Consider the following 17766-nt stretch of genomic DNA (forward strand, 5'->3'; position numbering starts at 1 on the left):
AGTAGGGTAAACTACACAAAACTCTGGTCGGTTGAGAGGAGATTCCAGGTACCTCCTAAGAAAGTAGTTCGAGGTAAGTCTCTGTGTACGAACAAATACAAATTATCTACAAATTTGTCATTTGCTCCGTAACTGCCATACAAACCACGCTATTTAATAGGGGTGACTCACCCATTAGGAAGGGTGGAAAGTCCCGAGAGGAAGCCCTCGGTCACTGCGTCAAGATGCTCCAACATCGAGTTTGCCCGCAAGTTCGAAACTTGGCGACGGAACGCAAAGGTGCTTGAGCCCGAGAGAAGGAAAGTACCAATGATCTTCCTTGTACAAATCCTCGGGTCGCAATCGGAGAGGGAAAGGCCTGGTAAGTCCCTCCCACGAAATGGTGAAGAGGAAGGGCTAACCCAGTCACCCCCTGCCCGGCGGAGAAATCTCGAAAGAAAACTCCCTGGCAAGACCCTTCCAGGGAATGGTGGGGAGGAAGGGCTAAACCAGGTTCTGGAAAGAAGAATGTTGTTCAGACCACCTTGAAGATTCTTCCCGCTCTTGCACGAGCCATGCTCTGCGTTACGGGGTGAAGACCGTGTTCTGGAAGTACGCGCTCCAGAAGACTCGCCAGGTTGCCCGTGTTGCGAAACCCCGACGGGAATCGCGGTCGCAACCGCCCTGGTGCTCGCGCGATGGTAAATCGATGGTTCGCGCGTGGGCGAACGTGGATGTGCCCGTGCGCGGGCACGCAGGCGCGTGGGCGCGAGAGCGCGCAGACGAAAGTGCGGGAGTGAGCGCAAAAGGGGAGCGAGCGTGGTTGGAAGAGCGAGCGCTGGCGGTCGGCATCCGAAAGTGCGCAGGCGAACGATGGCGCGTAGGCGAGCAATGACTCACTGGCGGGAATCGCGCTGGCACTCGCGCGATGGAAAACCATTGGTTCGCACGTGGGCGAACATGGGTGCGCATGTGTGCGGGCGCGCATGCGCGTGAGCGCACGGTCGAGAGGGCAAGTGCAGGCGGCTGGGAGACCGATGGCGCGTCTTGGCGAGCGATGGTCTGTAGGCGAGTGAAGGGGCGTTGGCAAGCGATGGCGCGTAGGCAAGCGACGGCGCGTTGGCGAGCAGTGGTGCGTTAAAAACGCTAGCGCGCAGGCGAAGAATCGCGCGGGCGCGTAGGAGATCGCTGACGCGTATCTGATAGAACGTGGGCGAGAGGGCGAATGTTAGCGAGCATCGCGCTAATCAAAAGGCGCGCAGGTGCATCAGGAAGGGGAGCGCTGATGCGTGCTGGCAAGCAGGCGATCGTGGGCGTTCAGGAAATCGTGGGCGTTCAGGAAATCGTTGGCGCCCATGGCGCGCAGATGTGCGCTGGCGAACTGAAGAGAGCTGGCGCACAGAAGGACAGAAGTACAGGTGAGCGCTGGCGAGCAGGAAGAAGATCTACGGCGAGACTCAACTACCGGAGATCGTGGTCCACAGCAGGCGAGCGCTAGAGCGCTACTGCGGGCGGGCGCGCAGGAGATCGTGGGCGCAGGAAAAAACCTGGCACTTAAGGGACTTACCCACACTGTGGAATAAGCCCCTTAGACCCGAAGGTACCGGTGCCCGTTGTAAACGGGGAGTGTTGGCGCCCACTGCGCATCTGCGTCCAGGAACGGAGGTGAAGACTAGAAGGTCTGGCAGGAGTAGCAGCTGCAACGGTCGGTACTCGTCGAGGAGGGTCCTCTGCGGAGAACGTCGAACAAAGATGAAGACGACCTCGGACAGGTGCAACACCCTCCGACCTCCAAAGAGGAGTCTCTGAACGTGACCTCCCCCGAGGAGAAGAGTCACTGGCAGGAGAGACCGTAGGCATCAGCTGTCCCCAAAGGGAAACTGAGCCCTCAGCAACAACAGCAACAACAGCAAGAGGAGTCCTCCGAAGAGGAGTCTCTGTGGTGAACTCTCCCCCATGGGAGAAGCACTCGCAGGAGAGACCGTAGGCTCAACTGCCCCCCGAAGGGGACAGAGGCTTCAGCAACATCAGCAGACGGAGGCCTCCAAAGAGGAGTCTCTGTGGTGAACTCCCCCCCGGGGGAGAAGCACTCGCAGGAGAGACCGTAGGGCTCGGAAGCCCCCCGAAGGGGACTGAGCCTTCAGCAACATCAGCAACAACAGCAGAAGAGTCCTCCGAAGAGGAGTCTCTATGAGTGTCCTCCCTCGCGAACGAAAGAGGAACACTTCGTAGAAGAGACGGGTCAGCCAGTGACCTAAAAAGAGCAATCCTCCGAAGAGGGGCTCCTGCAGTTGCTCAGCCCCTTGAGCGTAACTGCAGGTGCGACCGCTCAGCACCAAGAGCATAGTCGCACGAATTCCATGGTCCGAGCTTGCAACCGCTCAGCCCCTTGAGCAAGGTTACAAAAGCGGTCGCTCAGCACCAAGAGCATAACCGCCGGAGGACCAGGAACAAAATAAAGGCAAGAGGAGTTCCCCCCGAAGGGAAAAAACTCAAGCCTGGACGGGAAAACTTCCCTCGGAAGGGAAGTTACCCACCCAAGGAGGCGAGCCTCCTGAGTGTTCTAAAATGAACTGGAGAGCTGTCAGTCGTCACGGGAGCACTTCCAGGAGAAGGAGACACGCCCCTGACGAAGATCTATAGGGGAGGAAGCAACAGCAGACTCCCCAGGCCCCAACAAGACAGCTCACTTCGTTGTCACATTACACAAACGAAACTAGATCGTTAACTGTGAAAATAAAAAACAAAAGTCATTAGTTAACATTCATTCTCCCGGGAAGACTCCGAAGAGGAATCCCGAGGGAAAAGAAAACAAGAATTACACAACAGGCACGTGCCCTCAAAACCACTTACACTCACGGAATGAGAGCTGTAACAAACACAGAATTATAACAATTATAATTATGAAATTCAAATATGAATGTTCCCTAAATAAAGAACGAAAACCCCGAAAGGAATCGTTCTACAAAAAGCTGAAAAGTCAACAAATACAATTAGATTCATAAACTAATTGAGACAAAATGTACGGCGTAGCAACCCCACCCACACGGGAAGGAAGCTACCCAGACGTAGTAAAGGTAAAACGTAGTAAAGGGTGAACGACCTCAAGAGAGAGAGAGAGAGAGAGACCGTAGTCAAACTCGATCGCGACCCATGAAATTACACCGTGGTGGCCTAACTGCCGAGGGCTCCACGGAGATATCGTACACTACACACACAAGCACGAACTCTGAAAAGGAAACTTACTGATTTCTATACTCAAATATATACTGTACATAAACACGAAAATATGTTAACATATATATTGAGTATAAGAAAAGTAAGTGATTAAGTAAAGACAAAACATATAATGGCTGCCAAGTGAGGACGAAGACAGGCATGTCTGTACCTTGTCCGAGCCAAAAGTGAAGTGACACATTTCACCGGTGTGAGGGGGGTAGGGGTAGCTAGCTACCCCTCCCCTACCCCTGCTAACTAGCGCGGGGGTAGTAAACCCTCGTTAAAATCTAATGGTTCGTCAATTTCAGCTACGCCGAAAGTAAACCCAATGTAAATAGCGTGGTTTGTATTTCGGTTACGGAACAACTGTAAGATGAGCCAGCACCTGGCTCATGTTGTCTAATGGAGGGGTAGAAGGTGAAGACATCGAGGGTAACGGCTCTGGGGCCGGCACAGACGGAAGGAATTCCGACACAACATCATCATCTTCTTCCAGAGGTAGAGTAGACTCCTCCGCGAGATGATCTTCTAATACAGTGAGCCCTCGTTTATCGCGGTAGATAGGTTCCAGACCCGACCGCGATAGGTGAAAATCCGCGAAGTAGGGACACCATACTTACATATTTATTTAACATGTATATTCAGACTTTTAAAACCTTCCCTTATACGTAGTACTGTTAACAAACTACCCTTTAATGTACAGAACACTTAATGCATGTACTACAGTACCCTAAACTAAAACAGGCACAAATATTAAAGGCGATTTTATATCATACGTTTCCTAAACACGCCAAAAAGCACGATAAAAAATGGCAACCAATGTTTTGTTTACGTTTATCTCTGATCATAATGAAGAAACAAACGCATTTACACATCTGTGTATAGGTTAGTTTTAGCATCGATTATATTGATTATACAGTATGTTGATTTTGTTATTACCAATGTTTTACTTAATTTTTCTTAGGACTTCCAAATGAAATGTTTTTCTTTATGACGCCGCCGTCATAAAGTACGCTCCATCTTCGATCGTAATAAACAAACGAAGGCATTTAACGCGCATGATGAAAGTGATAAATAATGATATTACAGTAAAAGCTTTTAGAAAATATGTTATTACAAATATTATTTACCGTATCTAAATAAAATCATACAGTACATACATAGCAAAGCAGGAAAACAATTTAAAAGAGAGAGAGAGAGAGAGAGAGAGAGAGAGAGAGAGAGAGAGAGAGAGAGAGAGAGAGAGAGAGAGAGAGAGAATGTTTTACGTACGTAAATGTAAATTTTAAATAAAAAAATAAGATAGGTTATAACATGTATATTCAGACTTTTAAAAACCTTCCCTTTAACTTAATGCATACTAAACTAAAACAGGCACAAATATTAAAATGTTAGAATATTAAAGTAAAACATGTATAAAAAAAATAAAGATTGTTACTGTACTCACCACGAAAGAAGTTGAAGAAAAACTTGAATGATGATGGCGATGAATTTGCTGCACAGTAGAAATGATGATGATGAAGCTGATGATGTCTTCTACTGTGCAGCCAATGATAGTATTTTACGTCTCTTCAGACGGAGGTGTCTTTTCCTGGGACACCTCTTCAACTTCTTCCTGGGACACTTCTTCAATTTCTTCCGAAGGCGTACTAGCAGGAGGAACTGGCTCTTTTTTGCGAGGCTGGAAGAACATTGTGATCGGAAGTTGCTGCCGCTGCTTCTTTTTTCGCTCGAAGAGCATCCTGTAGGGAGTCATGTCATCATCGATCTTGTTGCAGAATTGCATAGAACGAACCGTATCCTCGTCCCACTCTTGTGACATTTGTTTCAACTCCTTCGCAAGGTTGCAGAGCTTGTCAAGCCGTTCTAATGTTAAGCCCGTTTCTTCGACATTGTCTTGGGTCTCTTCCTGTGTTTCACTGTCTTCTTCACTGGTCGATTTCGTCAGGCCTTCTAGGTCTGCGTCAGTTAGCGGCTGGGAATGGCAGTCCAACAACTCGTCGACGTCTTCAGTCGTCATGTCGCCAAACCCGTCACCTACAATTATCGCAGCCAACTGCACAGATTTGCGTATTGCAGAGTGTTGAATCTCAGCAGGTGTAAATCCCTCGTCATCGTAAACAATCTGGGGCCACAACTTCTTCCAGCTCGCATTGACAGTAGCAGGTTTCATTTCTTGCAGTGCCTTCTGGATGTTCTGCAGGCACGTGGCTATTGTGTACTTCCGCCAGTACGCCTTCAAATTGAAAGTTTCATCCTCATCATCTTGGGCAGCATCCACACACGCAACGAGGTCCGCCAAGGTATTCTTCGTGTAGAGGGCCTTGAACGCCCTGATAAACCCCTGGTCCATCGATTGAATTAATGACGTGGTGTTGGGTGGCAGGAACTCAACCTGAATGCCCTCATGCGACAGATCAGTTGCGTGTCCACCAGCGTTATTCATAAGGAGAAGGATCTTAAATGGCAAGCTCTTCTCTACAAGATATTTGCTGACTTGCGGGATAAAACACTGGTGGAACCAGTTGGAGGTCAGCATCTTCGTAATCCATGCTTTTTGATTATGCATCCAGTACACAGGAAGGAGATTCTTATTTTTGTTTTTCAAAGCGCGAGGATTTTTCGCCTTGTAAATAAGCCCCGGCTTTAGCAAAAATCCAGCAGCATTGCCACACATCACGAGGGTTACGCGATCTTTGAACGTTTTAATGCCAGAGGCTTTGGCTTCTTCTTTAAACAGGAAATTCGCGACGGCATTCTCTTCCAAAACAAGCCGGTCTCATCCATATTAAACACTTGTTCCGGTTTGTATCCACCTTCGGCGATAATGTTCTTGAACGTCTCGTTCGCGTAAGTTTCAGCAGCGGTAGTGTCAGCGGAAGCAGCCTCGCCATGCAGGGAAACGCTTTTCAGGCCGAAGCGTTTCTGAAACTTCGCGAACCATCCTTTGCTGGCGGAAAAACGTTGTTTCTGAGGCTGGGAATCAGTGGATGTCCCTGGTTGAGGTTCATCAACATCATCTTCGTCTTCTTCAGCATGGTCGCCATCGTCGTCTTGAGGTTCCTTTGCCGCAAAATTCTCATACAAGCCCAAAGCCTTGGTTCGGATGGTGTTCGTATCCAAGGCTATGTTCTTCTTCCGGCAGTCGGCAATCCAGACTGCTAAAGCACCTTCCATACGGACGATCGTTTTATTACGCGTGGTAACGACTCGCTTCGCTGATCTGCTAAGGTGATGGCAGCCGTCTTTCTAATGTTCGCCTCGTCCTTCTTGATGTAGCGAACGGTGGATTCGTTCACTCCAAAATGGCGGGCTGCGACCGCGTAACTTCTGCCTTCTTTTAACATATCGAGAAGTGTCACCTTCTCAGCAATCGTCATCATCTTTCGGTGGCGTTTAGGCTCACTACCAGCCTTAGTAGAAGCAGAACGCTTGGGAGCCATTGTACAGTAGGGGTTAAACAGAAAGTTCAACAAAAAGTTCAACTTAAAACAGTCACGCACAGCACAGATTAAAGTTCACAGTAACGTAGCAGCATCTACAGTACCCGGCGAGAGAGCGGCAAACAAAGTGGCCGCAAAAAGATGCTGCGGGTTGGAGAAGCGGTCAAAACACCAATCACAGGCTAGATTTCAAAACTTGGGATCTGATTCGTCATCTATCAGCACTTGAACCAATCACAGTCTGTCTTACATGCTACGTAGTAGTTACCAATTCAAATACAAGGTACTACGTACACAGCTTTACGTACGCTATTTTACTCTTGTTTTGTTGTAGGATATGTACGCTTATTCGAGATGTGATTTTTGCAACAAAGAATATTATTGGATGCAGTACTACGTACGCATACATACAAAAGATTCATGGAAAAGATGCACATCCATTACATTTGTAGTAGTAGCCATCAGCAGCCTTACACCATTGAAATACGGTATGACTCTATCTGATTTGCGTTTCATGTTCGATTTAATTTTACTACGTACCGTATACTGAATTATCGTATGATCACATTCTCTTTTCGTGTTTTATTTCTTTCTGTACTGAATTATATGTCATATGTAATGCAATGAACCATCAGTAAGAGCAGATATTACTAATTACAGTATTAATGGAATTAACGAAATACGTATTTGGGGTCTTCATATATCGCGGTATTTTCGAAATTTCCGGAAAATCCGCGATATATGTATATACATGCGTTATGAAAAAATCCGCGAAGTGGTGAATCCGCGATAGTCGAACCGCGAAGTAGAGAGGGCTCACTGTAGATCCTTTTCAGTGTCCATAGACACTTCCGACATCCTTACCTTCTGGTGGATGTCCATACTCTTCAAAAACGTTAGATCAACAGGGAACACCACCGTGCAAATTCGCTACAAAATTAAGAATAACCGCCATGAAACATTTTTCACAATGTAAGTCATGAAAATATTCGCATCGTTTCGCAGCATGAAAATTTCGTAAGTAGATTCTTTCATGAAGAGAGTTATGACTGTATAAGAAAAACAAAACAAAAGGCTGGTCAAGTTTTGGGCGGAGAGAGAGACAACACCGACCCAAAAGTAAAGTGATTACTCTACCAAGGGGTGTGAGTGAGTGGGGGTAGCTGGCCATTCCCCCCCTCCCCCATTAACTAGTGGGTGGGTGGTTTACCCTCACTAAAAGTCTTATGATTAGTCTAAAGTAATATCCTTATAAATAGAGGAAGGTTTGTATTGAGTGACGGAACAATTACGCTATTAAAAACACTCCTAATATTTATATATCAGCAATAAACTTGTAAAACACTATCTAAGCTACAAATTTATTTTACCGTAGACACATCCTTACATATACGTAAATGAAAAAAATAAAATTTGAACACTCATTAATGTACTTATTGCTTGGCCAGGCTGTGCCGTTCACCAAAAATAAGTCCATTTACTGTGTTCAAAGAGTAAATAACTACTATATTTTCAATTCTAACATTTTGTTCTTTTGTTTTAAGAAAAGAACGATATGTATTACCTCTAAAAGCATCATTATGATCAATACTGTACATTTTACACTCACCATATTCCCAAGCATATCATCTGTATAAGGAACAAACATTAAAAAATTCTTTTCAGATAAGAAATAACATTCAAATTAGCTAAATAAAGCAGAACAGTGCACAATAAACAAAGGCTTTAAAATAAGATAGTGCTATAACTTTCAGTAACTAAAGAAAACACTCACTTCACAATAAGTTGGATTCTCAGTCTCAACAAATTCGTACACATCTGGTGCTGGACCTTTAGGAATTGGTATCTCTTTGCTGATTGGTCCACCCAACACTTTTCGGACTAGTACCACAGTGAATGGTATTCGATCTTGTGGACAAGTGGGATTGGTCTGAAAATTAACTTATATTTAAAGGCAGAAAAATTATTTTTATTTATAATAAACAGCTTGAAAATAATGGTATCTCAAAACACTAGACAAATGACATTAAAATTTGCTTTTTATATGTAAATCAAGAAAATATTTAAACTTAAAGAAAATCATGTAAATAAATCATGAATCACCATGCAATAAATCCCAAGGAAACAAGCTCAACCTTCAGATCAGTGATTGCATTTCCCACATTACTCTCCCCTTAGTGAGAATTTATGACAATATAAAAGTATGGCAGTGAGCGTCATTTCATTGTTGTTTCATTAGAAATTACTTCATACAGTTTAGCTTCCAATTATGTAATCTATCAAATATATACATATTCCAACAGATTACTGTAAGGTGAAACTGAAAAATATAAAAACAAAAACATATACTGGTACACCATCGATTGTCCAGAGCCTTTGGTTTCAGAGCCTTGATGGATAAGCGATTTTACAAGACCAAGAAAGGTCATTCTAAATCAAATGTTTGACTCATCAATCATACATATCCAGCATTTCTTAGGGTAGCAAACAACTAAAAAATGACAAATTCGGAGATAATTTGTATTTTTCCTAACCATACAAACCTTAGCTATTTACATAGGGTTTACTTTCGGCGTAGCTGAAATTGACGAGCCAATAGAATTTTAACGAGGGTTAACTACCCCCGCGCTAGTTAACAAGGGGGTAGGGGAAGGGGTAGCTTGCTACCCCTCCCCCCCCACACACCGGTGAGTTGTCTCACTTCACTTAGAGGTAGGACATGTCTTGGGGGACAGGGCTGGCGGGCAAATATGTGTAAATAGCTAAGATTTGTATGGTTAGGAAAAATACAAATTATCTCCGAATTTGTCATTTGTTCCGTAACCAAAATACAAACCACGCTATTTACATTGGATGACTTATCCCTTAGGAAGGGTGGAAAGTCCCCAGTCTTACTGGCTTTGGCTTTACCCGGGGACTCAGAATCCAAGTGAGTAGCACTCGAGAAAAAGGAGTCCCTGTGCCTCACAAGTTCCTTGCTCCGCAAGGAACGTGTGGCCTACATAAGTTGTGTGGAGGAATAGAGAGTAACTCGTCCTAGGAAGTTGACCTGGAGTCCTTTAGATGGGAATCTAGGCTAGGATGTTCCCAATACCACCTCGTCAGGGTATGGGGGACGCGACAGTATTAATTTAATACTAGTAACACAAGTGAGCATGGTTTACCTGCAGAGGTTGAGGTCAGCTATGCGGAGACCAGGATGCTGCTTTCCCCAAGAGAGGGGAGGATGAAGAAAGAAGTAAGGGCCAGACATACTCTTTCATTCACACAGACTAAAACCGGGTAACAACGCCCTCAACCTTCTGCTACTTGTCCATTAAGGAGCCTGAGGTTAGACCAGCTGTTGTGCAGCCACCACAGGGCCGATAGAAAAGGTATTGAGGCTCCTGTGGGTCACGTCCTGCAGGTAGTGGGCTGTGAAGGTCGTTTGACGCTTCCAGACCCCAGCTTGTAGCACCTGCGTCACAGAGAAGTTTCTCTCGAAGGCCAGGGACGTAGTGATGCCCCTGACGTCGTGTGCCCTAGGGCGACGTGACGGAGGAGGGTCAGGATTCAAGGCGTGGTGGATGACCCTTCGAATCCAAGCCGAGATGGTGTTCTTGGTGACCCTCCTCTTCGTCCTGCCTGTGCTTACAAACAACGCTTGCACGCGGGGATGAACTGCAGCTGTCCTCTTCAAGTAACGCCTCAGACTCCTCACTGGGCATAATAGCAGATGGTTTGGGTCACTTGTTACAGAACGGAGACTCGTGACCCTGAAGGAGTCAAACCGTGGGTCCGGCACTCCAGGGTTCTGAGTCTTGGCAACAAACTCAAGGACGAACCTGAACATTACCTCCCTCCATCCCCTTGAATGGGCGATGTCGTACGAGAGACCATGAAGTTCACTAACTCGCTTGGCAGAGGCCAACGCGAGTAGGAAAGCCGTCTTCCAAGCCAGGTGGCGATCAGAGGCCTGGCGTAATGATTCGAAGGGAGGTCTCTTAAGAGCCCTGAGAACCCGAACTACGTTCCATGGAGGAGGTCTTACTTCCGACTGAGGGCAGGTAAGCTCATAGCTACGTATGAGTAGAGAGAGTTCTAGCGAGGAAGAAATGTCCACTCTTTTCAGCCTAAAAGCTAGGCTTAAGGCTGAGTGATAGCCTTTCACCACCGAGACCGAAAGGTGCATTTCCTCACGCAAATAAACGAGAAACTCCGCTATTGCTGGAATAGTGGCATCGAGTGGAGAGATACCCCTCCCACGACACCAACCACAGAAGACTCTCCACTTCGCCTGGTAGACTCCCGCAGAGGACTTTCGCAGGAGACGCTGGATAGTCTCCAGGCGTGAAGCCGAAGCGAGGCTACGGCTTTGTGGAAGATGTTGCAATGTGGTTGTCTGAGTAGCTCGTGTCGTGGGGGAAGTTCTCTCGGAAGCTCCGGGAACCATTCCGCGTGATGCCATAGCGGAGCTATCAGGGTCATAGACGGGTTGACCGATAGTCTGGTCCTGTTGAGCACCCTTCTCATCAGACAGAACGGTGGGAAGGCGTACACGTCAATGTTGTCCCACCGTTGTTGGAAAGTATCTTGCCAGAGAGCCTTGGGGTCCGGGACTGGGGAGCAGTATAGAGGCAGCTTGAAATTCAAGGCTGCGCCAACAGGTCCATCGTCGGGGAACTCCACAAAGTCAGGACTTTGTTGGCTATCTGAGGATCCAAAGACCACTCGGTACTCACTATCTGCGAAGCCCTGCTCAGACTGTCGCGAGCACATTCCTCTTGCCAGGAATGAAGCGAGCTGATAGTGTTATCGAGTGGACTTCGGTCCACCTCAGAATCTCTACCGCAAGATGGGATAGCTGTTGTGAAAAAGTACCTCCCTGCTTGTTGATATAAGCCACTACCGTGGTGTTGTTGCTCATCACCACCATGGAGTGGCCCGCCAGGGTCCGTTGGAACTGTTGAAGAGCCAGGTATACGGCCTTCATCTCTAGCAGGTTGATGTGCAGGTACTTTTCTGATTCTGACCAAAGGCCTGAGATCCTCTGGTTCAGAATGTGGGGGCCCCACCCTTCTTTTGACGCGTCTGAAAACAGCGTCAAATCCGGGGGGAGGACGAGAAGATCCACTCTCTTTCGAAGGTTCTCGTCGATCAGCCACCACCGCATGTCCGCCTGTTCCGTGGGTCCTCTGGGGACCAGAAAGTCTGGGGAATCGGAGCCTTGACTCCACCGGGACTTGAGCCGCTATTGTAAGGATCTCATCCTGAGACGGCCGTTCGGGACCAGACGGGCCAGGGAGGCTAGGTGACCTAAAAGACGCAACCATGATTCGGCTGGAAGCTCTTCCCACCTGAGGAAGGGTTCTGCCACCCTCCTCAGCCTTGCTATCCTGTCGTCTGATGGAAAGGCTTTTGTGGAGATTGGTGTCTAATAACATGCCTAGATAAATCAGTCGCTGGGACAGCTGCAGAGAGGACTTCTCGAGATTTACCATGATCCCTAGATCTTGACAAAGTCCCAGAAGCCTGTCTCGGTGTCGAAGAAGGGTCGACTCAAAAGTCTGCCAGGATCAGCCAGTCGTCCAGATATCGGAAGAGATAGATGCCGTTCCTGTGCGCCCATGACGAAATCAGGGTAAACACTCTGGTGAACACCAGAGGTGCTGTGGAGAGACCGAAGCACAGTACCTTGAACTGGTAGGTCTTGCTGTCTAGGCTGAATCACAAGTACTTCCTGGAAGACGGATGGATTAGGATCTGGAAGTACGGATCCTTCAGATCCAGTGTACTGTACACATTAAGTCCTGTGGTCTCACTACAAGTCTGACCGTGTCTGCTGTCTCCATGCTGAACGGAGTTTGCTTGGCAAACTTGTTCAGAGCCGAGAGGTCGACGACGGGTCTCCAGCCTCCAGACGCCTTCTTTACAAGAAAGAGTCGACTGAGAAGCCTGGGGAGCCGTCGACGACCTCCTGGAGAGCATCCTTGTTGAGCATGGGAGGTTGAGATGTCGTGAATGGGACGCGATAACCTTGGCTGATCACGGAGACCATCCAAGAATCGGCCCCATGTTGCTGCCACCTGTGCACGCAACTTTGTAGGCATCCCCCCACAGGTGGACACGCGGTGGGACTGCCACTCCTAGCGTTTACGGCCACGGCCGCTCCCTCTAGGAGTTTTGCCTCCCCTGGAGGACTTGCCGCCCCTCTTGTCCTTGACAGGAAAGGGCTGAGGCTTAGAAACCTTCGTCTTAGCTGCCGGAGCCTGCTTCAGTGTCCTGCGAGGCTGCTGTTGATGTTGCTGCGGAGCTGGAGGCTTGTAGGGCCGAGATGCGAGGGCCCTCTGGAGGAGCGAGTCCTAGCTAGACTTCCTCCACCTCTCAGCTGTGCGTTCCATGTCCTTGGGCTCGAACAAGCTTCCTCCAAGGATGGAGGAGTGTCTGACCCTGCAGACATCCACGGCAGGGACCTTCGGGTGGAACTTCTCGGTCACCGCATCACGACGCTTCAACACCGAGTTGGCCCACAGGTTGGTAACCTGGTGGGCCAGGAACTCGATGGAGCGAGTGCCCGAGAGGAGGAAGGTCTCCAGGGCCTTCCTATTGCTCTCCTTAGACAAGTCCTCGGAGCGCAATAGGATGCCCAGAGAACCCAGCCACGAAGTGGCCTGCATGGCACACTTCGCGACCTTCTCCTGGCTCAGGATCTCCGACGCCGAGAATGTCACCTGCCGGGAGGAGAGCTTCTCAAGCAGAACTCCCCTTGTAAGCTCTTCCACCTAGTGGTAGAGGGGAAGAGCTAGGCTGGACTACCCCATGATCTCAAAATACCTCTTCTGCTGTAAACGAGGAGGTGGGAGGAGTCTGTTCCCGGCAGAGGAACGGCTGGAGGAGGCGAGGTCTGAGAGTTGAGCGTCGACCTTGTCTCTGGCACTCTTCACCCCCTGGGACCAAGGCAAAAACGCGTTGGCCTTCGGGGGCTTCTGAGTACCATAGACCTGGTCCAGGACTGTGTCCTTGCCTTCGCGAGGGGCGATCTCCGGGTCCTTGAACCTGTTGAGCTGCCTCATCAGATTCAAGACCTGCCAGAAGGCGTGCTCAGACTCATGCTGCTCTCCTCCCTGCGGACTGGCAGCTAAGTCTCCCGTCCCCAGAGGCTCTTCTTGGGGAGACACGTGGACGTTCTCCCAGGGTCTGGTTGGCTCCTGACGAATCCGCGAAGACGACTTCGGAACTGTCTTTGAGTCCTTGGGTTCCCTCCTGGGCAGGATACAGGACTCCAGCAAAGAGATCTGGAAAGTACCTTCCACGCGAGTCGCTTCTCCTCCTCGAGGAGGGGTCTCTCCCCTTGGTGCCGAGGGAGAGGTCCCCGCCTAGCTGGACTCTCCTGAGGACGGGAAGGCCTCGTCTACAGGAGAAGGAGAAAACGACTGTGAAGGGGATGGAGCCTTCCTGACGGACCTCTCAGGAGCCAACTTCTCCCTGGGAGAAGTCACCACGAAGTCCACGCCTCTCCTTCTCTTCAGCGGGGGCGAGTCTGTCCTTGGCTTGAGTTCCAGATCGGCGAGGGCTGGCTTCATAGCCTGCACCACCGCTCTCATCAAAGGACCAAACCAAGACTGACGAGATACGGACGCAGTGTCCGTAATTCCCGCTGGAGGGAAGGGGATCTCCGGACCCTTCGGAGTGGACGCAACGGGGCCTACCTGCAAAGAAGAAAGGGAAGAATGTTGCTTAGACCTCTCCGACGAGTCTTCCTGGTCCTGAGAGAGAGACCTGCACTTGCGCGGTGGCGATCCTGATGGCGACCTGGATTGATTGATTGATTGATTTAAAGTTTTCAGGCATCCCGGCGACCTGGAAGCACGCGTCCCTGCCGTAGGCAAGAGCTGCAGAACCCGGCGAAAACGGAGGTCGCGCTGGCGCTCGCGCGGAGGAGGATTCAAGGAATCGCGCGCAGGAGGCTGTTGGAGCGCGGGGATGAACGCGCGCGGGCGCGTTGGCGAGGGGACGTGTTGGCGCGTAGGCGAAGGAACGCGCGGGAGCGCAGGAAGCGGAGATCGCTGTTGCTCAGGAGAACGGCAAGGCGCAGGAGATCGATGGCATCCTGGAGATCTGTGGCGCATGGGCGATCGATGGCGCGTCGGCGATCGATGGCGCGTCGGCGAACGCTGGCGCGTTGGCGAGCGATGGCGCGTTGGAGCGTGATGGCGTGTTGGCGAGCGATGGCGCGTAGTAGCGCAGGCGATTTGGTGAGTGTGCGCGTAGGAGACTTATGGCGATCTAGGTCAAGGTGGCGCTGGCGCGTAGGAGAGCGCTTGCGCGCAGGCGATGGATCGCGCGGGCGCTCAGGAGATCGCAGAAGCTCTGGAAATCGCTGGCGTGCAGGAGAACGCTGACGCGCAAGAGATAGCTGGGGCGCAGGAGGGTGTCGACGCGTAGACTGCTGGGGCGCAGGATCAGGTGGCGCGGCGTCGCGCAAAGGCGAACGCTCGCGGACGGGCTCAGGATATGAAGGCGCGTGGGCGCGCAGGAACTCTTGAAGTGCGCGCTGGAGAGCGTGCGCACTGTTGCGCAGGTGAAGAAGGACGAACAAGAACGCGTGGGCGAGGAGGAGTCAGGTCCTTGCCCGCGTCCAGATCCAAAGATCTAGGGCGCGTGGGCGAGCATTAGCGCAGGGCGCTTATCAAGAACAAAGTGCGCAGGTGCGCGCTGACAAGCAGGAGATTGTGTGCGCTCAGAAGACCGCTGGCGCGCTGGGCGCCCAACAGGAACAAGAGGGTGTTGACTGCTAACAGGAGAGCACTGGCGAGCAGGAGAGAGCTGACTATCAGAAGAGCGCTGGCGAGCGGGCGAACGTTGACGAGCAGGTGAGCGCTGGCGCGGCGAGTCAGGTGGCTGCAACCCTGGAGAGCGCTTACGCGCTACTAAGTTGGGCACGCAGGGGAACCCTGACGCGCAAGGGAAGCCCCCACACTGTGGGAGATATCCCTTTGCCCCGAAGGGACCGTTGCCCATCGGATGACGAGATCAGAAGGCGTCTGCGCCGGAGGTGGAAGGTCTGGTAGGCGTAGGAGATCGCGAGCGATCACTGGAGAGGTCCAAGGACGTGGCTGCTACGGTCTGCTCCCGATGAGGAGAATCCTCATCAGAGGAAAGAGGAGGTGACGACTCGAAGAGGCGCCTCTTGACTCCCTCATAGGGAGACGGGAGGCCCCTGCGGCGAAGAGGACGACGAGCCTTACGGCGAAGGCGGCCACGAGGGAGGTCATCAGGATCGTCGGTCCTCCGAAGAGGAGTCTCTGTCAGTGCGCTCCCCCGAGGGGAAGGCGTACCCGCAGGAGAGACCAATGGACCCACCTCCCCCTTCAAAGGATGTTCGGAAGGGGGAGGAGGGCCTTCAGCAACGTCCGCAACATCAGCCACAGCAGAGGTTTGGCCAGACCCGTCGGAAGCCTCTGCCACAACCACGTTGACAATAGACAAAGGGTCTACCTCTGCTATCACCGGCGACTGTTTGACAGCGGCCCCAAACTGGATAAGGTCAAACAGGGCTTCCTTGGAGGGCAAGCCCTCAAGCCCCAAGGAAGCCCAAAGCTGAAAGAGATCATCATTAGACACGGAATTAGGGTCATCAACATGAGAATCAAAATCCTCCCCCGGAGGAGGAGGGGGAGCCGCCCCGCTATGGGAGGCGACGCCCTCTCCCGCACCCCGAGATCGGGAAACAGAACAAGGGTCTACGCTACCACTCGGCGGTCTCTTACGAGAGGCCGGCCGAGCGGGAGCTTCGGAGGAGGTTGGGGCGGCGGAAGAAGAGTCCCTGGAGCCTTCCTCTTTCAAGGCAACCCTTGAAGGAGAAAGGTCTCTCTTGGACTTCTTCTTACGCCGGCGGGCAAACCTCTCCCACTGGGAGGTAGACCACTCCCTGCACACACTACAAGTTAATTCCTGATCACACCGTTGACCTTGACACTTTAGGGTGTGGGGATCCGTTTCGACCGCCGACATGAAGGTACCACAGGGGCGGCCGGAGAATCCAGGGCACTTGCGCATGATAGTGATAAAAGGGCGAGGCCAACTTCCAAACACACAAGTCTGGGGAAAAGCAAAAAAAAGATTAAGGCTGTCAAAAGCGAGGACGAGAGACAGACACGTCTGCACATCGTCCGAGCCAAAAGTGAAGTGAGACAACTCACCGGTGTGTGGGGGGGGAAGGGTAGCAAGCTACCCCTTCCCCTACCCCCTTGCTAACTAGCGCGGGGGTAGTTAACCCTCATTAAAATTCTATTGGCTCGTCAATTTCAACTACGCCGAAAGTAAACCCAATGTAAATAGCATGGTTTGTATTTCGGTTACAGAACCATTGAATTTTCATGAAGTGTAGACAGGAGATGGTTCTCCGGAACCTGAGCAGATGGAGGTTGAATGTGTTTCCACTAAGGTCTGCAGGCCTAAGGGCCAACGAAGGTGGAGAGAACACAGATTTTCAATATCCTCTGTTATTCTTGTCAGTCACCCATCTAGGGCTGACTAGAATCGTACTAAGTAAATTGCTATGGCTATCGATTAGACAGCATTGAATTTCTTTCTCTAAGAGGAAGAGAATGGCGGTAGCCTCATGAGGTTGTCTCTCCCACTAAGGGGGGGGAGAAACAGATTTAAAGAATCTGCCTCCCCTATCACCTACGAGATCCGATTTGCTTCATGAGACTGTCTAACTAGCTTAGTTCTTATTCACGCAAAATCAGCTCATGAGCATACCCATCATAAACAGGACAACAGGGGAGAAGGTAACAACCTAAGTAGCCACCTGGTTCCTGAGGCAATTTGTTCGCAAACCTTCCTGTAGTATGAACGAAGTGTAAATAAAAAAACACTTACGTTCAAGGGAGATGAATTCCCGTAAGTTTGCCAGATTCAATGCATAAACCTGGCCATCTTTAAGCGGATCGCTCTGATTCCTACGACGGCGCGAAAGTGTTGTGAATCCAATATGCCATGTTTGTGATACACAAACAAGAGACCAAAGAGCAGGGGGGCCAATGAGCTTTGTGCTAGTAAATTATCCCCGTCGCCTGATAAGGGGAGTACTGTATTCTTAGGTTCCCAGAAGGAAAAGACTGTAATTCCATCAACTCTG

General features: G+C 50.2%; 1 protein-coding gene across 1 annotated transcript in view; it reads right to left on the reverse strand.

The window, feature by feature from the left end:
• Positions 1-17766, reverse strand: part of LOC137616390 (dentin sialophosphoprotein-like) — a 379565-nt gene that overhangs the window by 247389 nt on the left and 114410 nt on the right. Inside the window, exon 4 of the mRNA XM_068346092.1 lies at positions 8416-8571. Within this exon, the coding sequence (XP_068202193.1) occupies positions 8416-8571 (156 nt within the window). The remainder of the gene's footprint in view (positions 1-8415; positions 8572-17766) is intronic.

The sequence above is a fragment of the Palaemon carinicauda genome, chromosome 22, assembly GCF_036898095.1.
Source record: "Palaemon carinicauda isolate YSFRI2023 chromosome 22, ASM3689809v2, whole genome shotgun sequence".
Taxonomy (NCBI): domain Eukaryota; kingdom Metazoa; phylum Arthropoda; class Malacostraca; order Decapoda; family Palaemonidae; genus Palaemon; species Palaemon carinicauda.